General features: G+C 49.1%; 1 protein-coding gene across 2 annotated transcripts in view; it reads right to left on the reverse strand.

Moving 5' to 3' along the window:
• Window positions 1–9172: 9172 nt before the first annotated feature.
• The window catches only part of FRMD6 (FERM domain containing 6), a 144019-nt gene continuing 129085 nt past the window's right edge, over window positions 9173–24106 (reverse strand). For both annotated transcript variants that reach the window (XM_028725014.2, XM_028724936.2), the window contains 6 exons: window positions 22775–22843; window positions 19993–20167; window positions 18856–19191; window positions 16800–16934; window positions 13854–13945; window positions 9173–10967 (listed from right to left, as the gene is read on the reverse strand). In XM_028725014.2, coding sequence (XP_028580847.2) covers window positions 10683–10967; window positions 13854–13945; window positions 16800–16934; window positions 18856–19191; window positions 19993–20167; window positions 22775–22843 — 1092 coding nt within the window. In that variant the 3' untranslated portion in view covers window positions 9173–10682. The remainder of the gene's footprint in view (window positions 10968–13853; window positions 13946–16799; window positions 16935–18855; window positions 19192–19992; window positions 20168–22774; window positions 22844–24106) is intronic.

The raw sequence follows: 24106 nt of genomic DNA on the forward strand, positions 1-24106 counted from the left end.
GTGCAGCTTGAAAAGCACTGGGTGAATATGCTCCTATGGCAAAGGCCCCGTGAGGAGCCTCGCTGCAGCAGTTCTGTACCTGCTGGAGTTTCTGGGACAGCTTCAAGGGCAGCCCCGCGTAGGGCGAATTACAGTAGTCAAGCCTGGAGGTGACCGTCGCATGGATCACTGAGGCCAGGTCGGGGCGGGAAAGGTAAGGGACCAACTGCTTGATGCGGCAAAGGTCGAAAAATGTCGCCTTGGCTGTTGCTGTAACCTCCGCCTCCGTGGAAAGGGAGGCGTCAAGGATTACACCCAAACTCTTAACGGAAGGCAATGGCACTAATTGAGCCCGGCCTTGGCTGGGGAGGGCGGGGTATATATAAAATTGGAGAGGTGCTGTGGCTCAGTGGTTGGGGTGCGTGAGGTGGTGCGTTGAACCAAAGACGAACTCTTCCAGATGCCCTGCAAACACCATATTGGTAGTCAAGATAACCCCACAGTTAATTGGTAGTTGTAGCAATGAGCTCATATATGTGCATATTCACTTCCTTTGATATAAGCTAATTGGCTTGTTTTGATGCTACCCTTATCTGTGGGTTTCGGGTGCTGAGCCCAGAAAAGAGAACTATCTGTAAAATTTGAGCAGTTGCTACCTATGCCCTCATCTGGGCCAGTGAAGCAATGGAAAGTCCTGGCCCAATTGGGACTCGCCTACAATAGTCAAGAAACAGCGTTTTGAATGTATTATAAACATAAGGTAAAGGTAAAGGGACCCCTGACCATTAGGTCCAGTCGTGACCGACTCTGGGGTTGCAGCGCTCATCTCGCTTTATTGGTCGAGGGAGCCGGTGTACAGCTTCCGGGTCATGTGGCCAGCATGACTAAGCCGTTTCTGGCGAACCAGAGCAGCGCACGGAAACACCGTTTACCTTCTCGCCAGAGTGGTACCTATTTATCTACTTGCACTTTGACGTGCTTTCGAACTGCTAGGTTGGCAAGAGCAGGGACCGAGCAACGAGAGCTCACCCCGTCGTGGAGATTCGAACCGCCGACCTTCTGATTGGCAAGTCCTAGGCTCTGTGGTTTAACCCTCAGCGCCACCCGCGTCCCTGTTATAAACATGCAATGACACAAATCTTCTCCTTCTGCTGTGCCCATAAAGGCAAGGGAGACACAGCAGGCTGCTTTGCTGCAAGTCTACCACTCTGACGTTTGGGACATCATTCTTAGCTATCTCTCTCTCCCACGAGTCCTCCTTTGGGTCTGCAGTTCCGAACAGGTTGGAGGTGTGTGTGTGGAGAACCAGAGACCCTGGATTTAAGGGGGCGTGGGGGCAAGAAACATATATCCAAACAGGAGGAGAGCCAGGAAAAAGTCAAAACGATAGATCTACACCCGCGCTTCCCAAACTTGCGTCTCCAGCTGTTTTTTGGACTACAAATCCCATCATTCGAAGCTAGCAAGACCAGTGGGCAGGGATGATGGGAACTGTAGTCCGAAAACAGCTGCAGAGCTAAGTTTGGGAAGCACTGATCTGCACAACCAGCCTGGAGGACCTGTGGACCATTGGCCTCCAAATCCCATCATTCCTGACCATGCTGGCTGCGTCTGATGGGATTTGGAGTCCAGTAACATCTGGAGGGCCACAGATTCCTTGTCCCTGCTGTAAGAACACCAGAGGCCCCTGCTGAATCAGGCCAGTGGCCTACCTAGGGCAGCATCCTGTTCTCACAAGAATAGAGTTTCACAAGAATACAGTAAAGTTGTTAGTAGAATAGCTTTGCAAACAAGCCTTCAATTGGGAGAAAGCTGTACTCACAGAGCTCAGGCGATGCTGGATTTCAGCATCAGTGTTGACCCTTCTGGAATAAGGGTAGGAAAAGTGATCGACACGTTCCAACGTTACACCATCGAAAAAATATGGGAGAGAGGAGATCCCAGCAGACTTTAGGGACTTTAGGGATGCCAAAATTATCAACCTTTTTTTTTTTTTTTAAATAAAAAAAGGGAGATGGAATGGATTGTGGAAACTATTGAGACATCTCTTTAGTAGCTGCCGCTTGCAAAATTATTTTAAGGATCTTAGCAAACCGTCTCCTAACTATATCCAAGGCTACCCTTCCTGAATCCCAAAATGGTTTTCGACTTTCTAAGGGGGACAGTAGTCATGATATTCACCACTCGACAGCTTCAGGGAAAATGCAGAGAGCAAAACCAACTGCTGCATATGGTGTTTATTGACCTAAGACCTTGGACGCTGTAAATCACACTGCCCTGTGGACTGTCCTTCTGAAAATTAGCTGCCCAGATCAATTTGTGAACATCCTTTGGCACCTCCATGATAATATGACAGCAACAATCCCAGATAACAATGGCTCTCAAAATGAACCATTCCGTGGGATCAGGTATTAAACAGGGCTGTGTTATTGCCCCAACTCTATTCCTTATTTTCACTGCCATGATCCTACACTTTGTTGAAGGGAAACTCCCCACCGGAGTAGAAATCATGTATCGGACAGATGGAAAGCTCTTTAATCTGAGCAGCCTGAAAGCAAAGAGTAAGGTTACTGTAACTTCCGTCATAGAGCCATACACAACGTCCTGTGTATGGGGAAAAGCAACCTGTTGCTCGCCAGGTGCTGCTGGACTCCAACTCCCATCAGCCCCTGCCAGCCTAAGCTGTCAATCACCAAGGCAGGGAGTGCATTAGGGCTCCCACTCAGAATCCTTGCCCTCCATCGCCATCTAGGGACCCACAGTGAAGTTACAGGAGCTCCACTAGAGTCCTTGTTCTGATGGCGAAAGCAAAGGCGAAACCAGGGATGTGTCCATCAAACATGTGTTTGGCTGTCCGTCATGCCCTCAAGTATTTATTCTCCTCACTCATCCAGCTTCTAAGCTGGGCTGCTCAGATTCTCGTGGTTGCATCCTGCCACAAGATGGCAGCAGGCACCCAAATCACTTCCTCTGAAGAGAGTTTTCCCTATTCGCAGATGCAGAGTTTGGCGTGGAAGGTCCTTCTGTAAAGCAACCAACATTTTCAGGTCCACCCAGGGAGACATTCGCATTAAGAACGGGAGAAGAGTCCTGGATTCCGGGTCAGGCCAAAGGGGGCCCATCGAGTCCGGCGTCCGGTTCTCACAGTGGCTGACCAGATGCCCATTGTGGGAAACCCGAAAGCAGGATTCGAATACAAGAGCAACTCTCCCCTTCTGTGGTTTCCAGCAAATGGTATTCAGAAGCGTTGCTGTGGCCAGTTAGGAAGGCAGAGCATAGCCTTTGTGGCTGGTTGCCGTTGATAACCCTCTTCACTGTGAAATAATAATAATAATAATAATAATAATAATAATAACAATAATAATACCACCCTGCCCATCTGGCTGGGTTTCCTCAGCCACTCTTAGATTAGAATTCAGAATTAGAACTTGTCTAATTCTCTTCCATAAGGGATACGGCTGGCGCTGTGGGTTAAACCACAGAGCCTAGGACTTGCCGATCAGAAGGTCGGCGGTTCGAATCCCCGCGAGGGGGTGAGCTCCTGTTGTTTGGTCCCTGCTCCTGCCAACCTAGCAGTTCGAAAGCACGACAAAAAGTGCAAGTAGATAAATAGGTACCACTCTGGCGGGAAGGTCAACAGCATTTCTGTGTGCTGCTCTGGTTCTCCAGAAGCGGCTTAGTCATGCTGGTCACATGACCTGGAAGCTGTATGCCGACTCCCTAGGCCAATAAAGCAAAAGCCATCTAGGTTGGTAGCCACCATCCCTGCCTCTTGTGGCAGAGAGTTCCACAGTTTATGTGAATAAGTGAGGAAGAGGGACTATAGCTTTCCTATGGCTGCCTCAGGACTTAAGGAAGAATTCACAATGGCAAACATGCCTGCCTTTGCTATGCTGGATCTCCACGGTGTTTACAACGACTCTACAGCTCCACCTTCTCTCCTCTGTCTGGGTCGCCAGTTGAGAATGCAGATATATATGTGCTATTTTGACGGCTGGGTTTCCCCACCCATCCCTTAGTGTGGGGAGGGAGACGCTCTGCTCAAAAAAAAAGACCAGAGGAGCTACAGCAATGTAAACTGCGACTTTTATTGTCATTTCTTCGAACAGAAGGCCGCACACCGCAAACGTCCCGCGTGACAAACGCAAATTGGCTATGCTCCTTTCAGCGCGTTGCTCCCGGCTGCTGGCGCGCCACCGCCCACCGCCCGGGGAAGAGCCTTTCACAGAAAGGAGCAGGGGCTTGTCTGTGCGGTGCAGCGCTCGGAGCTGGGGGTCTGCGGCGACAGCAACCGGGGCGCCACCCAGACCCGGTAAAGGGTTCCCAGAAATGCAAAAAGTATATACTATGGAGATATATATAAAAATACAGGCTAGTAGCATACGGCCTCCTTTGGACATCTATAATACAAAAGGACTTGCCTCTTCGACACCCCCTTCCCTTAAACCACACCTCGAAGGTTACCAACGCGTAGGGGCCAAAGGCTATCTTCCCCAGTGGCACAATTTAGGGCCGCCCCCATCGCACAGTGAGGACCCTGGCGGATGCCACGACGTTCGTGACCCCGGAAGGGACCTCTGCGGCTCTGGTTTGCTCAGGTCTAAAGGAGCAGAGTGGGGCAGGGGTTGGTTCCATGCAGGTCCCACCCCCCAAGTCTTTGCTTTGTGGCAAGGAACCAACACACCTCCTTTCAACGGAGAAAGTGGGTTGGGCAGGAAAGAGCGGCAAGGAGATGATAAGGCAGGGGAGTTTGAGCATCCCTGCGCATCGGAGGCCGCCAAGCCCAGTGGTTTGCAGAAGGAAGGTCTCAGGTGCAATTTCAAGCAGCACCTCTGGGTCGCGCTGGGAACGTCCCCTGCCCGAGCCCCCGGACAGCTGCTGCCGGTCAGTGTAGAGCAGTGTTTCCCCAACACGGGTCTCCAGCTTCTTTTGGACTACAACAACTCCCATGATCCCTGACCGTCCTTGCTTGCTAGGGATGATGGGAGTTGTAGTCTAACAACAACTGGAGACCCAAGTTTGGGAAACACTGGGGTAGAGAATTCTGAGCTGGCCTGTCTCCCTGTAAGGCACCTTCTCTGAAAATCAGATCCACGCTTTAGACATGAAGCAGGCAGAAGTATGAACAGACTGCCTTCAACCACACTAAGCCAAGCCACTGGTCTACCTGGGAATATAGTGTCTCGCTCTGGCTGGCAGCAGCTTTCCGCCCTGCAAGTTGGGATCGCGTCGCTGGAGATGCCAGGGTTAGAAGCTGGGATGCGAGGTGTGCAAAGCAGGGACTTGTATCCATAGTGGTGCTGAGTCCCTCATCCGGTTAGGGCAAGGAGTTAGCTTGGCACTTCCCCCCCTCCCTGGCCTGCTAAATCTGGAGCAGATTTGGGGAGGGTGCAGGCGAGGGGGACGTCCCACGGCACAAATCCTTACACTAATGGAAGGAGAGACTTCGTGCCGCTTTGGGTGAAAGAACTGAGCCGCAGGCCCATCCCCAGAGCTGACCTCTCTTCAGGTGTGAGGTTGGACTTTTCAAGGACGGTGCCACCACCTGGCAGGCCCTGCTGCCATCTGAAGGCCTTGCCCACCCTTAGAACCATCCAGGCAATTTTGCCTCCATTTGCTGTGGGGATCGGGAAGGGACAAAGCACACATTTGTCACACCGCCGACATCCACTGGGACCCACCAGCACATCTCTGAAGACACTGCTTGGATTCACAAAGGCAACTTTTTGCTAGCGGGCTCTCTGCATATGCGTCTAATTCCCCCTGAACTCATTCCTTGAGGTCTCCATCCCTGGCTTATGCTGCCATGCAAGACTTAGACACAAAAAAAACAGTGGGTTTTCAGCTGAAACCGTCCAAATAAATTGAAAGTTTATGCACAAAGACCCTCACAGCTGGTTCTATAAAACAAAGCTAGCATTCCCCGCAAGGGAAGTGTTATCACACAGAAGCCAGACAACCGACCGCACAGCAGGTCAACTGTTGTCGTTGTTTTAAGTCTTATTTTAAGCAGCGGCAACACAGATCCATAGATCCAGCCTCGGCTTTTGTGTGACCGTGAGATATGGCTTCTGATGATGTCCACAGAGCATCTTTACTTCTACACCAAAAAAAGGCAGAAAGACGAGAAACAAGATGGCTTGTCCAATCACACAGCTCAGTCTCGCAAGGCGCAACACTCGCCTTCGTCAACACAGCGGTGAACCGAAATCCGGAACATTCCTCCGCTCAGTCGCCAGGGTGATACTGCCCTCTAATGGCAAGAAGTGTTTTATCTACAGAGCTTCTCCATTTTTGATCGGACGCAAGACAACAGGCTGGGTGACGGAGGTGGCTTCAAAATTCACCAAACGGCAGGCACAGCTGAAGCCGTGTGCCCACCTGTGGCATTTGGGAATAAGGCACTTTTGAGCTCACCTCCCTCATCTTTCAAATCAGCTGAGTCAGCGTGCTGAGACTTGGCCCTCACATGCGGCTAGACCCTATGGAGGAAAGTTCTCATCACCGCATAGCGACTTCACAGGTGTTCCTCCATGACACAGATGCTCATCTGAATCCAACTCAGATTAGATCAGGGTGTGTGCGTGTGCATCTGCATTTAATATCAGCCTGCAGCTTCACCGTACAAATTGACTGCCGCCTGATATTATGAGTTGAGATCAGCCTTGGCTATCCTGGTGTCGTGCAAAGGTGCTTGGACCGCAGTTCCCTTCTGCATGACAGCATGATGCTGGAAGCTCATGGGAACTGTAGGTTAAACACCTCTGCATGGCACCAGGTTAGCAAAGGCTGTCTTAGATCGTTCAGCAGTTCAGCTCAAGAACAGCAACGACAAAAAGCTGATCGATAAGAATTCAGAATCAAGGAATTTGGGTGCAGCCATGCATCCGGGACGGACGAAAGGGCCGCCTCAGGTGAGCTGTCGCTGTTATTACCCGTGTCTCAAGAGACACAGAGGAAAGTGTTATGCAAACCGCGATGGCTGACTTGTGCGATCGTGCGGTGCTGGGGCATTCACGGGAGACTGGGAAACGGCTAATTTCAAAAAATCTCCTCTTTCTTCTCCAAAATAAACTCTCCAGGGTAAACCAGCCAAGCTTATTGGTAATATCACCTGCCCTTCTCAAGCACCCTGACCACCACACCAGCGTGAAAGGTCAGCCTCGCTCCTTGCTGAAATTTGTCTCACCTAGATCCAGCCTCTGTCTACAGATCTGGGAGGGCCACTTCTGATGCTGCGCCAAATGACAAGAGGGCTGTCCAATGGGAAGCGAGGAACAGGGCAAGCAACGGCAACACTGCTCCTTTATATACCGTCCTCCAAGCCCAACACGGTCCACTCTCCGTGTACTGCAGCCTACCAGGTGCTTGAATCCCCAGGTGAGGGCAAGACAAACCCTGACAGGTCGCCATCCTTGGCTGAGGAGGGATTAAGATTGGCCTGCTAGGGGTGGAGTCTGCAATTTGCAATGGCTGGTACCAGAATGCTATGGAGAAGGGGGTTGGCACCTGTGCCAAACCGGCAGTGCCAATGACAAAGCACAACATAAAGGGACATGCAGTCTCACTGCAACTGGCGCTTTACGACACACAAACATACACACCCCTGCCTGTATCACAAAGCAAAATCTTAAAAGGAAGCTGCAAACGTCTTGTGCTGACATGCTGAGGAGCGCAGGTACCGGTGAAAGCTCATCGGAAGCAACAGGCAGAATCTAGACGTGCCCAACTTGAGACTTCTCTTGGCTCAACTCTTAATACTGATTATCTGGTCAGCCTATTTGGATACCAAAACAGTAGGAAGGGGGGGAGGGAAAGGAAAGAATGGAAATTTTCTGCCTCTTTAGAAAAATATCCTCGCTTTCAGCTTTATAAAATAATATATATATACAGGTACATATATATATTTAAGAAAAGCTCCAGTCAGAAAAAAGACAAGTGTATCAAAATATGGCGATGCTGTATGGCTGTGAATACAAAACCTCTCAAAAAATATTTGTTCGCGTGCTTTTTTAAAAAGGCATCGTGCTAAGAAACTTAAATCGTTTTGCTTCCCCCGCACCCGCAGAACGGCTGAAGGTCTTGGGACAATTTGAGAGAGGGGACAACCCAGACCCGTTTAATGAAAACAGGTAATTCCGAGACGGCCATCCTCTGAACACCAGCCTCCTTCCCCTCGGAGAGTGGCGCAACTTTTCCAGAAGAATGGAGAAGCCGAGCGTCACCTTCTAAAGCTCTCGGCTCAAAGTTCCAGCTATGGGGAACACTGCTCAGCAACAGGCTACGGGGCTGCCCCCCCCCCCGAAATATGTTTGCTACTGCTTGGGTCACGAAGCAGTAGTCACGGCCAATTCCAGCTCTCTGGCAGTGCACATACCTTTGCGCTATTTTATTCCACGGAAGACTAATAAATATTGTACATCTTAGGTGGGGGGTTGGTTCCAAGGGTTCTGCGTATGCACGGAAATCATATATGCCCAAACCCCTGGAGTCGCGTCTGCAGCTACCAGGTGTGTGCAAGTAAGGCTTAAAAGCTCCTTTTGTGCCGGGTAAACCACACGGATCCAGCAGGGGAATAAAGAGCTTTTAAGCTCTCTGTCTTAACTTGGGGATGAAGGCCAGCCCAGAACACTGGCTCTGGGATGCTCACACGAAATCTCGCAGGAACCCAGATGGCCCTGAGAGATCTTGCACGAGCATCCCAGAGGCGGCCCCCTCAGTAAGGCGGAGAATGTAGGAGCTCTTTAAAGATCTCTACCTCGTCTGGAGTTCAGTTGCGCGATGCCAACCGGTCTGCCTCCAATTGCGTATGGTCGAAATCGTGCAAGCTCAATGCACGTAAGATGCAATCTTGCAGTAGCTGCACATAGGAGGTCCGGTCAAAGATGCGTTTGCTGCCCAGAATTGTTACTGTATTTGTAAAGTACCGTATTTTTTGCTCTATAAGACTCACTTTTCCCCTCCTAAAAAGTAAGGGGAAATGTGTGTGCATCTTATGGGGCAAATGCAGGCTGCGCAGCTATCCCAGAAGCCAGAACAGCAAGAGGGATTGCTGCTTTCACTGCGCAGAGATCCCTCTTGCTGTTCTGGCTTCTGAGATTCAGAATATTTTTTTCCTTGTTTTCCTCCTTCAAAAACTAGGTGCGTCTTGTGGTCTGGTGCATCTTATAGAGCGAAAAATACGGTATTTGGCATAAAGAGCTATGCTGAGTGGAGAGACCCTAAAGGTAAGGGAGCAAAACTGTTCTCCTAATGAGCCTGTGGTCAGAGGATGGCAGAGCCAGTGGAGGGATTTCCTGCAGAACAGGGTGGAAAACGGGGTTGTAGCAAGAAACGTGGAAGCAGCAAATTTCACTGCTGTTTCTACTGGATCATGATGGACTCTTTCCCCGTTCTCTGCCCCCCAAAAAGGGCTGGCAAGGGGAGCATCCCAGGATACACAGAAGACCCAGTTCAAAAAAAGAAAACAGCAAAGATATATTATGGGGTGTGAGGAAGAAGTCATACTTACGACGCAGCAACAACACCCCCCCCCCTCCCTCGACAGCAAAAATAAAAGGGGAGCAAGTTTTCTTCCCTGTGTGTAAGTAGAGCTTATAAGATTGTCTATATATGTAACATGGGGTGTTTGGGGGGGGGTAGTTAACTTTTCCTACAGAAGGCATTTAAAACAGAAAAACAAAACGTAAAACGGGAGATCTGCAAGATCAAGCATACAATAAACAAATACTCCTCTCTATACTTATATACGCATTTTTTATATATAATCTCTCTCTCTTTCTCTCTCAAATTTAAGGTACTTTGGTCAGCAAACCTTATTGCTACATCCTGACAGATTATCTGTTCATGAGGTTGTTTCCACCTCAAATGAAAACGCTTCCAGCAGCTTTCAAAATCCCACTTTTCTGAACATTGGTTTTTAGGCCTGTTTTTTCCCTTCCCCTTTTTCTTTTGTAAACAACACAAAATATCAGATGGAAGATGATGTCACTGCAGTCCTTTTCCTTTCGGTGGGGAAAAACGGGAAAATGGCGAGGTGGCCCGACTGCATCGCGACACACTTGCCGCCCTCCCCCAGGCCTCTCGACCGACGGAGGACAAAGTCCCTTTGGTCAGTTATTGCTCACACCTGTGGTCTCGATGGCTTCCCGTTTGGGATGTGTGCATTTCTTTGGCTTGACACAGTGCAGGAAATAAAAAGGGTTTGGGGGGGTGGGAGAAAGAAGACTACAGAGACCGATGTCCTCGCTTTCAGCATTGATGCCACAACGGCCGACCCGAAGAAAGCTGTAAAATGTGATGCAGGAAGAAGCCACGGCCACCTGAAGCGCAGAAGAAAGACGGCAGCTTGGCGTGAGGCAAATAAAATTAAAAAGCCAATCTTTGTGCATCGTGTTTTTCTTGTCAAAACGAGAGAACACAACAAGTGCTCAAGGCTGGCCTTCCCTTTTCGGAGAACAGAAGACCACCGTGTTTCCAGACATCGATTCGGAAGGAACCAGCCTTTGAGACAGGCACATTTTTGTCAAAGTGCAACACACAGGATCTGTGTAGTATCCGAGAAGAGATCTTGACGGGGAATATATATCTCTATATACCCCTGCTATGGCACCAGAAATAATCCAGGGAATCCGTGGTCCTCTTTCTTGGGTCAACCTCCCTCCCGAGTACCCAGCTCCGGAGGCCTTTCTGGAGATGCAGCGTCAGACGACAAACTCCGGGACTTCTTCGTGGGCGAGATCCAGAGAGAAGTATTTGCTGGTCCTCTTGACGGGGAAAGCGTCATGAATGTTGATGCATTGCTGCGCCAAGCAGCCGTTGCAGTAGAGGCCCTCTTCGGCCAGCCCGTGGCCACAGCCGAAGGTGTAGCTCTGGGCTGTCTCCTGGCAGAGGCTGGCCAGTCGCAGGAAGTCCTTTTGGTAGAGCCGGATGTCGTCCAGGCTCAGGCTGTGCCGGTCAGTGGAGGTCTTTGGCTTCCGGCAGGCCGTCTGCAGGAAACAGGAAAGGATCATCTTTATTGTTATTGTCCCATACAGAACAACGAAATTGAAAAATATCTACATCAGACCTTCAAACAAGCCTGCTATCCCAGCTACCCCAGCCTGGTTAACCCCCTAAAAACTCTGATACCCCATAATTAAATACAATATGCTCCCACAGAGACTACCTTAAAGGTAAAGGGGCCCCTGACCATGAGGTCCAGTCGTGGCCGACTCTGGGGTTGCGGCACTCATCTCGCTTTACTGGCCGAGGGAGCTGGCGTACAGCTTCCGGGTCATGTGGCCAGGATAACTAAGCCACTTCTGGCGAACCAGAGCAGTGCACGGAAATGCCGTTTACCTTCCTGCTAGAGTGGTTCCTATTTATCTACTTGCACTTTGACGTGCTTTCGAACTGCTAGGTTGGCAGGAGCAGGGACAGAGCAACAGGAGCTCACCCCATTGTGGGGATTCGAACCGCTAACCTTCTGATTGGCAAGTCCTAGGCTCTGTGGTTTAACCCACAGGGCCACCCGCGTCCCTTAACCCCCCAAAAAAACCCCTCTGATATCCCATCATTAAATACAATATACTCCCACAGAGACTACCTTACACTGCGTTTAAAACCAAAATCGCATTTGGATAGAAACTGATTCTCAGGCGGCTAGTCCTAGTCTTTATAACCCTGTAGCTTCTTCCAGAAGGCAAAAGCTGAAAGAGATCATTTCCGGGGTGCGCACTATCCTGCGCTATCTCTGCAGCTTTCTTATGGCACCTGGCAGCATAGATTTGATCCAAGGTGGGAAGAGTGCACCCAATTGTTCTCTCCGCAGTCTTTACAACCCTGGACAGCGTTGTTTTTTCCCTGACCGTGCAGCTCCCAAACCACACACACAGACCATAAGTTAATACACTTTCCACAGTACAATGGTAAAATGCCATCAACAGGTCCTTTGAGAGATTGTTTTTCCGGAGGATTCTCAGAAAATATAACCATAGAAGGGTTTAAGGCAGAAGCGGTCAACCTTTTGGAGTCCACGGCTCCCTTGACCAACTACATCCTTCCTTGGCTCCCTTGTGGGGCTCAGGAGCCCAGTTATGCCACCCCTTGCCTGCAGAACTGGCAGCCCCTCACCCCTTTTCGAACACCCTCCCTTGTGGAGGCTTCCCTCAGCCTCCTCTCCTCTCCTTGGGAGTCCTCTGGGCAGCTGCTGCCACCGCCCCTGATCTCTGAGCATCCCCAAAGAGAGGTGCCTCCTCACACTGCCCCACAGAGGCCTGGGACTTGTCCGTCCATTCCCAACAGCAAGGGATGGCGGACTGGCTGGCTGGGCTCCCCCCCTCGCTTACTCTGAGTCTGCCTTAGCTGCTGGCAAGCAGCCGCCCCTGGCCAGCCCCAGAGGCACCATTCGCCTGCGGAGCTTGTAGCCAGGGCTTCTGCAACAAACAGCCCTGCAAGCCTCAAATACGAAAGTTTGGTTGTGCTTAGACTAACCTTGTGCAGAATATAGAGAACACAAAGATTTGATGGACTATGAAAGAACTCAAGGAAAGGGAGTGACTGAAGAACAGGTGTAAAGGTGAACTAGAAAGAGACGTGTGGTGAACGCGGTGGAAGTCTTTTAGAATATTTTAACTAGGATATATATATTCAGTGGTGCCTCGCAAGACGAAATTAATCCGTTCCGCGAGTCTCTTCGTCTTGCGGTTTTTTCATCTTGCGAAGCACGGCTATTAGCGGCTTAGCGGCTATTAACGGCTTAGCGGCTTTAAGAAAAAGGAAACAAGCTCGCAAGAACTCGCAAGACGTTTCGTCTTGCGAAGCAAGCCCATAGGGAAATTCGTCTTGCGGAACGACTCAAAAAACAGAAAACCCTTTCGTCTAGCAAGTTTTTCGTCTTGCAAGGCATTCATCTTGCGGGGCACCACTGCATTGTAATGTTTGAAGTATAAATTTGGTATTATTGATTATGAAAAGTATTTTTTCTTTTGCTTTTCTTTCAGCTTTCGTCTCTTTTCTTTTCTAGTCTGCATGTTGGAAAATACGTAGACAAATGAGTTTACAGTGTTATGTATTGATTTTTGTTTCTATTTCTTTTTATTTTCTTGTAATATTTATTAGAAACTAATAAAAAATTTTAAAAACCCAACCAGCCCTGCAAGCCTTTGGGAAGCAGAGACGCAAGAGGGCATCAGAGGAGGGAGGGGAGGAAAGAGGTCAGTGTTGCCCACGCCACCCCTGACCATCCTTCAAGGCACCCCAGGGTGCCAGGGCGCACGGGCTGAAAACCGCTGGCTTAAGGAAACACTAGAGCAGGCAAGTCCAGTTCTTAAGAGACTGAAATCTACTCCCGCTATTTAAAAAAACTGGTAGTGATCTACCAAAGCTGTTGAGCTTTTTTTGGGGTGGGGGGAGGGTCCAGCGATCTACCACAGACACCCCGCGATCTACCAATAGATCACGATCTACCTGTTTGACATCCCTGCACTAGAGCAGGGGTAGGCAAACTAAGGCCTGGGGGCCGGATCCGGCCCAATCGCCTTCTCAATCCGGCCCCCGGACAGTCCGGGAATCAGCATGTTTTTACATGAGTAGAATGTGCCCTTTTATTTAAAATCCATCTCTGGGTTATTTGTGGGGCCTGCCTGGTGTTTTTACAGGAGTAGAATGTGTGCTTTTATTTAAAATGCATCTGTGGGTTATTTGTGGGGCATAGGAATTCGTTCATTTCCCCCACCCAAAAAATAAAAGTCCGGCCCCCCACAAGGTCTGAGGGACAGTGGACCGGCCCCCTGCTGAAAAAGTTTGCTGACCCCTGCACTAGAGACTCCACAATTCTATGGTTTTATGGCCTCGGATGCAGAACTTTATGGACTCATGCAGAACTTACAAACCTGGGGCAATGAATCAATGCTTTGGCCACGAAGCTTGACCACGGTCTCCGAAGAGCTGGAAGTGGACGAACTGACTTCTTTGACAACTAATCCTGTGTTGGAAACAAGAAAGCAAAGAGCCAAGAATTCGTCATTATTCAAGGGCGGCCCAGTTCTTAACAGAACCGCTAAGCACTGCTTAGGGAACAGTACATCAGAAGCCTGCTTTTTAGCGTAATGGAAAAATCCGATTGCTTCGCCACCACCCGGCTGCATTTTCAGAATGTGGGAATGGGCGAATGTGGCTCGAGAGACAGAACTGGTAATATATCCCCGAAAACCATTTTGTGCAGAGACGGTCCACATTCATCACGCCTTGGAACAAGAAGTGCCAATGTGATATTAGACCCCGTCCACTCTTTTATCATCCGATAGCTTTTTAAGACAAAACACAATTTCAGTTTCAGGGTATTGATTAAACTGACTGTAGCCATTACAGTTCAAATGGATGGCGAGATTATGTAGCTCTTGCTTATTACTTATTTTTCCTGGGAAATCTCAACTCGGCACGGATTGTTTATTTATCCCTGTTTAATGAATTTTGCTGTGCGGTGCACTATGTTCAGATTCCTGCACTGCCGGGGGGCGGGGTTGGACTAGATGACCCCTAGTACCCCCTTCCAACTTTGCAATTCTACGATTCTCCTTTGAGCATGGCATAGCCAGATATAACCTTACCTGTGTATTATTTCTTCGATAGCTTGGCAGGGATTCTCAGAAGAAATCAAAGATGTTCATTTGATTTCTGAGGGATAGCTCAGTCGGTAGAGAGTGAGACCCTTAATCTCAGGGCCGTGGGTTTGAGTCTCATGCGGGGAGAAAGATTTCTGCATTGCAGGGGCTTGGACTGCGGTCCCTTTCCAAATCTACAAATATGTGATTCTGTGATATTTAGGAATGTAGGAAACTCTCTAATACCAAGACAGATTCTTGGTCCATCTAGCTCAGTGTTCTGTTTTCGGCAAACACTCATAGCTGAGTAAGATTGTCTTCCACGAACACGGTTTTAGCAATGAGTCCGTAAGTGACTGTGGAGGCCAATTCTGGACCCACACGTCCTTCTACAGTGGGGACATGGGTTTCCTGGCAGGAGTTGATCACGGCGAGGCTATTGCCAAACGCTCAGCATTACCCACACTGACTGGCAGCAGCTCCCCTGGGCTTTATTTATTTATTTTCTTTTTTTAAAAATTGATTTTCCAAATTTATAAACAAACACACATAAATCTTAACTGTAATTATTCCACTATTATTAACATTGTTAGGTGACTTCCTCAAATCCCCCTGGCTGAATGTCCATGTATATCATTGTAACAGTTTTCCAAGACTAATTTCTCATAAAATTTACTTCTTTTCATATAAACTTTAAACATATTATTATATAAAATCACATATTTAAATCCTAAGCCAATCTGGTATTTGCAAGTATTTCTATTTAAATTATCTTAGCATATTTAACTAAATATTCTTTAAATTTCATCCTCCCTGGGCTTTAGGGGCAGGAAGCGTTTCCCAGTGCCACCTGAATATGTTTTGAAGAAGGAGCTGATTTAAACAGGAAGCTGCCTTATTTTGAGTCACGACTCTCTGGGGTTTGCAGCCACGAGTCTTTTCTGGAGACGCTGCCGGGCAGGGATCGATTCTGAGATTTAGCTGAGATTCCTGCCCTTCCAACTCTATGATTCCACAAACCCTAGACTTTCTGTGTGCAAAGCGGACACTCTACTGCCAAGGGCCTTCTGGCGGTTCCCTCGCTGCGAGAAGCCAAGTTACAGGGAACCAGGCAGAGGGCCTTCTCGGTGGTGGCCCCTGCCCTGTGGAACGCCCTCCCACCAGATGTCAAAGAGAAAAATAACTACCAAACTTTTAGCTGACATCTGAAGGCAGCCCTGTCTAGGGAAGCTTTTAATGTTTAATAAAAAGATAAAAGTAAAGGGACCCCTGACCATTAGGTCCAGTCGTGACCGACTCTGGGGTTGCGATGCTCATCTCGCTTTATTGGCTGAGGGAGCCGGCGTACAGCTTCTGGGTCATGTGGCCAGCATGACTAAGCCGCTTCTGGCAAACCAGAGCAGCACACGGAAACGCCGTTTACCTTCCCGCCAGAGCGGTACCTATTTATCTACTTGCACTGGTGTGCTTTCGAACTGCTAGGTTGGCAGGAGCAGGGACCGAGTAACGGGAGCTCACCCCATCGAGGGGATTCGAACCGCCGACCTTCTGATTGGCAAGTCCTAGGCTCTGTGGTTTAACCCACAGCGCCACCCGCATCCCTTTTTAATGTTTAATAGATTATTGTAAAGGTCCGTATAGTTAAAGCCATGGTTTTCCCAGTAGTGATGTATGGAAGTGAGAGCTGGACCATAAAGAAGGCTGATCGCCGAAGAATTGATGCTTTTGAATTATGGTGCTGGAGGAGACTCTTGTGAGTCCCATGGACTGCAAGAAGATCCAACCTATCCATTCTTAAGGAAATCAGACCTGAGTGCTCACTGGAAGGACAGATCGTGAAGCTGAGGCTCCAGTACTTTGGCCACCTCATGAGAAGAGAAGACTCCCTGGAGAAGACACTGATGTTGGGAAAGATGGAGGGCACAAGGAGAAGGGGGCGGCAGAGGACGAGATGGTTGGATAGCGTTTTTGAGGTTACCAGCATGAGTTTGACCAAACTGCGGGAGGCAGTGGAAGACAGGAGTGCCTGGCGTGCTCTGGTCCATGGGGTCACGAAGAGTCGGACACGACTAAACGACTAAACAACAACAACAAGATTATTGTATTTTAATATTCTGTTGGAAGCCGCCCAGAGTGGCTGGGGAAACCCAGCCAGATGGGCAGGGTATAAATAATAAATTGTTGTTGTTGTTATTAATTCCTTCCCTGCTTATGCCGAGCTCCTGGGAGGTTTACCTGAGTGCCCGTTGAACTTCCTGGCCATGAGCATGTCTTCGGTGATGTAAATGCAGACGTCGGGACTCACGTCATCCAGGGACCTTTCGCTCGTGGGCTCGAGGTCTCGGGGGTCATCGACCAGCATCTCTATTTCTGAACCAAAGATGGAGGGGGGTGAGATGGGAGTGGGGAAGGGAGGCTGCAGTACAGGGAAGAGCACTGAGGACACAGCAGAGCATCGTCTCATCCCTCATGAAGAATTTGGGATTCCCCCATCCAGGATTTACGTACAGTGGATGTTCGGGTTGTGAGCATGATCTATGTGGGATGCACGTTTGCAACCTGCAACGTTCGCAACCCGCATCTGCGCAGGTGCGGGTTGCGATTCAGCGCTTCTGGACATGCGCAAAGCATGATTTAGCGCTTCTGCACATGCGCGACTGCCGAAACCTGGAAGTAACCCGTTCCGGTACTTGTGGGTTTCGGCGGTCCGTAACCCGAAAAAACACAACCTGAAGCAGCTGTAACCTGAGGTATGACTGTATAAGCTAAACAAGCTATAGCTTAGGGCCCCACTCTCTTGGGGGCCCCCAATAAAATTTAAAGGGGAAAAAACTGGATGTTTTTCCAAACTGTAAGATAAAAACAAATGAAATAAAACCTACAAACAGCAACTGGGTTTTGTGTTGTGTAGGCTCCCATGATGTAAGTCACGGGCCACGCCTGCTCCCTCAAATATCACTGGTTTGCTCCTTTCTATATATAGGGTGCCTACATTCTGCATGGACTGCTTGCATGGCAACATGTGCAAATGGCTTTAATTACTTGTTAGGTCTATAAATTAACGTATAGCATATATTCAACACAGAAAACAGTGACAATCTGTTGTTGACAGCTGGACATATAAAGGGCCTTCAGTAGCTGAGGGCCACACTGAACCTAAATTCGGCCCTGCCCATCCTCATACGCGTGGGCTTTGGAAAAGTAAAGACATTTTCATTGCACCGTGTTTGCAGGCGCCTTCCATCAGCTTTGGCTGGTGGCCCAGCTAAGCCCCTATCTGGACAGGGATAGCCTAACTACTGTTGTCTATGCTCTGGTAACCTCAAGGTTAGATTTCTGCAATGCGTTCCATGTAGGGCTGCCTCTGAAGACGGTTCGGAAACTTCAGCTGGTGCAGAATTCAGCGGCCAGGTTGTTCACCGGAGCAAGACGGTTTGAGCATATTACACTGATTCTGGTCCAACTGCACTGGCTACCAATTCGTCTCCAGGCCCAATTCCAAGTGCTGGTTTTGACCTATAAAGTTTTAAATGGCTCAGGACCCCAATACCTCCAGGACTGCCTCTTCCCATATGAACCTGCCAGGACCCTGAGATTATCATCTGAGGCCCTTCTTCGTATGCCCTCTCCTTGAGAGGTCTGGAGGGTGATGATACGAAAACGGGGCCTTCTCTGCAGTGGCTCCCTGTTTGTGGAATGCTCTCCCCAGGAAAGTCTGCCTGGTGCCTTCATTACAGTGGTGCCTCGCAAGACGAAAAGAATCCGTTCCGCGATTCTCTTCGTGTTGCGGTTTTTTCGTCTTGCGAAGCAAGCCCATTAGCGCTATTAGCAGCTTAGCGGGCTTAGCGGATCAGCTGATAAGCGGCTTAGCAGATCAGCTGATAAGCGGCTTAGCGGCTCAGCTGTTAAGCGGCTTAGCGGAACAGCTGATAAGCGGCTTAGCGGCTTGGGGAAAAGGGGGGGGGGAGGAAAAAAACCCTGCAGGAACTCGCAAGACATTTTCGTCTTGCGAAGCAAGCCCATAGGAAATTCGTTTTGCGAAGCACCTCCAAAACGGAAAACCCTTTCGTCTAGCGGGTTTTCCGTCTTGCGAGGCACCACTGTATACACCTTTAGGCGCCAGGCAAAAATGTTCCTTTTTAACCAGGCCTTTGGGTGAGCTGATTTACATCCTATGCCCTACGTGCTTTTTTGTGGGGGTTCGTCTGAGCGAACTACAGCGTGGAAATATAACCAGTCCATCCGTCCCCAAAGGGAGGGGCCCGCCCCACAGGCTCGGAGCTGGACTTACCGTCATCCTGGGAGGAGTCTTCTTCCTCCAGCCGCTCCTTCTCGCTGCTCTCCACGCCCGAAGTGTGGGAGCTGCTGTGGCTGGTCAGGGAGCTGCAGGCCCTCAGTTTGTGGTGGGCGGAGGGCAGCAGGAAGTCCTCCTCGCCCCCCTGCTCGCCCCTGGGCTTGGGGTCAGCCTCGATTCCCGACGTGTGCGAGCTGCTGTGGCTGGCGGTCGAGAGGCGGGAGAGGCACTTGTGCTTCACGCTCCCGGAGCTGCTGCCGCTCGCGCGGGAACGCTTCTCCATCTGGTCCATCTCCAGGTCGCTGATATAGGACTCGCGGTACTGTTTCTTCTCTGGGGAGCAAAGCCGGGGAGAGTCAGGGGAGAGACACGGCGCCACACCCCTCTCTTTCTCCAGCTTCCAGTTGGGTTATCAATTTGATTCCCTGCTGCAATGGTACCTGTTTATCTACTTGCACTGGCGTGCTTTCACACTGCTAAGGACTTCCCTGGCTTTTTTCTGGCCCATGTAGGACCAGTCTGGAAAGTTAGCCTTGACGTTTTCATCCCCAAAAAGTTTTTGATTTGAGTTTCCATTGAAATGAGGCTGTATTTTAAATGTTTTAATGTTGTATTTTAATCTTGTTTTTAAGCTGTATTTCAATCAATTGTTTTGATATTTGGTGTTAGCCCCCCTGAGCCCGGTCTTGGTTAGGGAGGGCAGGGTATAAATAAAAATTATTATTATTATAATATTATTATTATTATTAATTATTATTATTAAGTTGGCAGGAGCTGGGACAGAGCAATGGGAGCTCACAGTATTGCGGGGATTCAAACCGCCAACCTTCTGATGGCAAGCCCAAGAGGCTCAGGAGTTTAGACCACAGCGCCACCTGAGTCCCTTTACTTTTTACCTTTATTTCCCTTTACAACTCAACCAAGCCCCCCCCCCATAATCTCACAGCTCCTCCATGTCCCCCCATCCCTAGAAAAGAGGGTCACAGCAGCTTCCGTTCTCACAGCTGCACTTTAAAACTCAGTAGACATCAGCTTCCTGTTCTCCTGGTTGCTCATAACCTTGTGGACTAACACCCTTGGCAGGCGGGAGACACGGACCAAAGCAAAGAAGAGCCGAGACAGGGCCGCTCCTACCTTCGCTCTCCTCCAGCTTCCTGATCTGCCGCAATACGGGCTGCAGGTTCATGTAGAGGCGGTGGCTGTTGCTCAGGAGCTGCAGGAGGTGCCGCGAGCGCAAGGGGCAGGCGGTGTAGTAGGTGAGCTTGCGGGCAGAGGGCAAGCCGTCGGGCAGGATCTCGAACCTCTTGCCCTGCGGAGAGAAAGGAGCGCATTCGGGAGTCAGCTGGGGCCTGGAGACCGGACGCTGCAGTGAGATTCAGGATGCAAAAGCGAAAGCACCTCTGTACGCAGCGCAGAACTGTGTAACTCCCTCCTGCATCGATATCCCCCAAATTGGACTTGACTATTTGAAGAACTGCTGTAGACAAATGAAAACGCGGGCAGCGTCCGAATTATGAGCAGTGGAATGAAAACAATGGTGAGGCAGAGGGCCTTCTCGGTGGTGGCGCCCGCCCTGTGGAACGCCCTCCCACCAGATGTCAAGGAAATAAACAACTACCTGAGTTTTAGAAGACATCTGAAGGCAACCCTGTTTAGGGAGGTTTTTAATGACCGATGTTTTAATGTATTTTTAAATATTTTGTTGGAAGCCTCCCAGAATGGCTGGGGAAACCCAGTCAGATGTGCAGGGTATGTATGTATGTATGTATGTATGTATGTATGTATAAATAAATAAATAAATAAATAAATAAATACATTATTATTATTATTGAGGTTAATTTGTATTAGATTAAAGTATGTCATATAAAACAGTAGGTATAAGGTGGAATAAAAACACCATGGAAGTAAGGGTGGGAAGTCAAAAATTTTAAGAAAAACATATACAGTTGTACCTTGGAAGTCGAACGGAATCCGTTCCGGAAGTCTGTTCAACATCCAAAACATTCAGAAACCAAAGCACAGCTTCTGATTGGCTGCAGAAAACTCCTGCAGCCAATCGGAAGCCGTGCTGGACATTGGGCTTCCGAAAATCTTTCGAAAACTGGAACACTCACTTCCGGTTTTCGATTGTTCAGGAGTCGAAATGTACGAGTTCCAAGGCATTCAGCAACCAAGGTACGACTGTATTGAAATATAAGTAAATTTGTAAAACCTGTGAAAATCAATAAAAAATTATGTCTTAAAAAAAAAAGAGGATTAGACAAATTTGTGGAGGAGAGGGCTGCCAATGGCTACAGATGAACTAAGATACAGAATGACAGAAAAATGTACCGTATTTTTTGCTCTATAAGACTCACTTTTTCCCTCCTAAAAAGTAAGGGGAAATGTGTGTGCGTCTTATGGAGCGAATGCAGGCTGCGCAGCTATCCCAGAAGCCAGAACAGCAAGAGGGATTGCTGCTTTCACTGCACAGCGATCCCTCTTGCTGTTCTGGCTTCTGAGATTCAGAATTTTTCCCCCTCTTGTTTTCCTCCTCCAAAAACTAGGTGCGTCTTGTGGTCTGGTGCGTCTTATAGAGCGAAAAATACGGTACTTTTTTTGCTCCACCCACTCTTCCTGCTGGCCCTGCCTCCTGCTGGGATGTGGCCCTTAGATGCCTTTTCAGAGAGGAATGTGGCCCTCAGGGGGAAGGGTCCTTGTGGCACCTGCTTTTTGGGAGACACTGCTGAGAGAGACTTGTGTTTTTTAACACTTTTGGCTGCTTTCTTTTATTTGTTGCCGCTTTATTATTCTGTAAGTATTTTATCGCAAGCAGCTTTGAGAGGGTTTTTATTTCTTGCCAGGAAGCGGAGCTCGTAAAAGAACGAAACAAAAAATAGAAGCGCCGGCTTTGGATGTGCGAGGCCCCAAATCAAACTGATGCAGAGCTTGCTAGCGGGGTTGAATCTTTAAAAAAGCAAGGCAGCCTCTCTAAGGCGCTGCCTTGAAATTATCTTTATTTGTTAAAGGTGGCTTCGAAGCAGTTTACCAAAGACTGCAAGACACTCTTAAAGTCGCAGGGATTTGAACCGGCAACCTTCTGATCGGCAAGCCCTAGGCTCTGTGGTTTAACCCACAGCGCCACCCATCACCCTGGGTAGCTTCCAGCAAAGTATTCAAATACAAAATCCTCAAATGTTAAAAACCTCCTTGTACCTCTTGAAGGAGCGTAATCCTTGAACATAAAAAAGGTAAAGGACCCCTGGACGGTTAAGTCCAGTCAAAGGCGTCTATGGGGTTGCGGCGCTCATCTCTCTTTCAGGCCGAGGGAGCTGGTGTTTGTCCACAGACAGCTTTCCGGGTCATGTGGCCAACAGGACTAAACTGCTTCTGGCACAACGGGACACCGTGACGGAAACCAAAGCGCCTGGAAACACTGTTTACCTTCCCGCCACAGTGGTACCTATTTATCTACTTGTGCTGGTGTGCTTTCGAACTGCTAGATTTGGCAGGAGCTGGGCCAGAGCAACGGGAGCTCACCCCGTCACGGGGATTCGAACCGCCGACCTTCTGACTGGCAAGCCCAAGAGGCTCCATGGTTTAAACCACAGCACCATCCATGTCCCTTGCACATAACCATGTGCCGTTTAGAGAAATGCTTTCTTTTGTATTTTCTTCACATTATACTCTCCGGTTGCGTCCCTGCTTTACTTATCTTCCCCCCTGGCCAAACTAAAGCTTTCCAAAAAAATACGTTAGCTTCCCTCACCATCCTTCCCCCTTGACCCTTTTCGTACAATCTCCATTTTGAGGTGAAGCAACCAGAAATTACCCCAAGCGTGCGCCCCAAGAAAACCCATCGTGCAAATCCGTGCCACAGGCAGAATATTTGCGAGGAATTGAGCAGCGAAGCTGACTTTGGTATCTCCCTACTCACCACAAACACAAGTTTCCCCACATTCGTCCAAGGGAAGTCGTAAAGCAACTGTCTTTCGCTGTTTACATTCTGGGAAGGAAGAAAAGGGGGCGGGGAGAGAGACAACGGCCATTATATTTATTACCTGCTCTTTTCTAGCATGCCTCATGGTGGGTTACGGCAATGTAAAACTAAAAAACAGTTAAAGCAAATTACAATCACAGGAACAGCCCTGAAAACACATGCCTCAGGCGCCAGGGATGTGTCTTCAGCGTACAATGAAAGACGCACCTCCGTGGGGAGGAATTTCCGCAGGTTAGGGGCCACCACACAGAAGACCCTCTCCTGGTCTGCCGCCACCATGGCTGTGAACTTCTGAGGGAGGTGGGACTACTCAGAAAGACCCCTCTGCTGCTTTTAACAGCCAAGGGCGTCTGTAGGCAAGGGGTTTTTCCAGCTATTTGGGGCCTAAGTTGCTCAGGGGTTTGAAGACAGGCATGAGCATCTTGAACTGGGTGCAGAAATGAACTGGCAGCCATGATAAAGGTAAAGGGACCCCTGACCATTAGGTCCAGTCGTGGCCGACTCTGGGGTTGCGACGCTCATCTCGCTTTATTGGCCGAGGGAGCCGGCGTACAGCTTCCGGGTCATGTGGCCAGCATGACTAAGCCGCTTCTGGCGAACCAGAGCAGCGCACGGAAACACCGTTTACCTTCCCGCCAGAGTGGTACCTATTTATCTACTTGCACTTTGACGTGCTTTCGAACTGCTAAGTTGGCAGGAGCAGGGACCGAGCAACGGGAGCTCATCCCATTGCGGGGATTCGAACCGCCGACCTTCTGATCGGCAAGTCCTAGGCTCTGTGGTTTAACCCACAGCGCCACCCGCATCCCGGCAGCCACGATAGCTGAATATATTTACCATTTGCAGAATTTTACAATATAAAATGGGAGGTTCAAGGCAGGCAGCCAAGTAGGAGAATGGATTGCAAAGAGAGTATGTGTGTGTGTGTGTGTTTTATCCCATGGGAGCAGAAATGTCAGTGATCTTTTTTCCCTAAAAAGGTACATCTTTTCTAAAAAGGTACATCTGTGCACATCTTAGGTTTCAGAAAACTCTCCCCATCTCTTTCTGCAGCTCTACCATCCAAAACCTGGACTCTCCAGCATGGAGACGAGTTACAGTGGTACCTCGCAAGACGAATGCCTCGCAAGACGGAAAACTCGCTAGACGAAAGGGTTTTTGGTTTTTTGAGCTGCTTCGCAAGACGATTTTCCCTATGGGCTTGCTTCGCAAGACGGAAACGTCTTGCAAGTTTGTTTCCTTTTTCTTAACACCGTTAATACAGTTGCG

This window comes from Podarcis muralis, chromosome 1 (assembly GCF_964188315.1).
Source record: "Podarcis muralis chromosome 1, rPodMur119.hap1.1, whole genome shotgun sequence".
NCBI lineage: Eukaryota > Metazoa > Chordata > Lepidosauria > Squamata > Lacertidae > Podarcis > Podarcis muralis.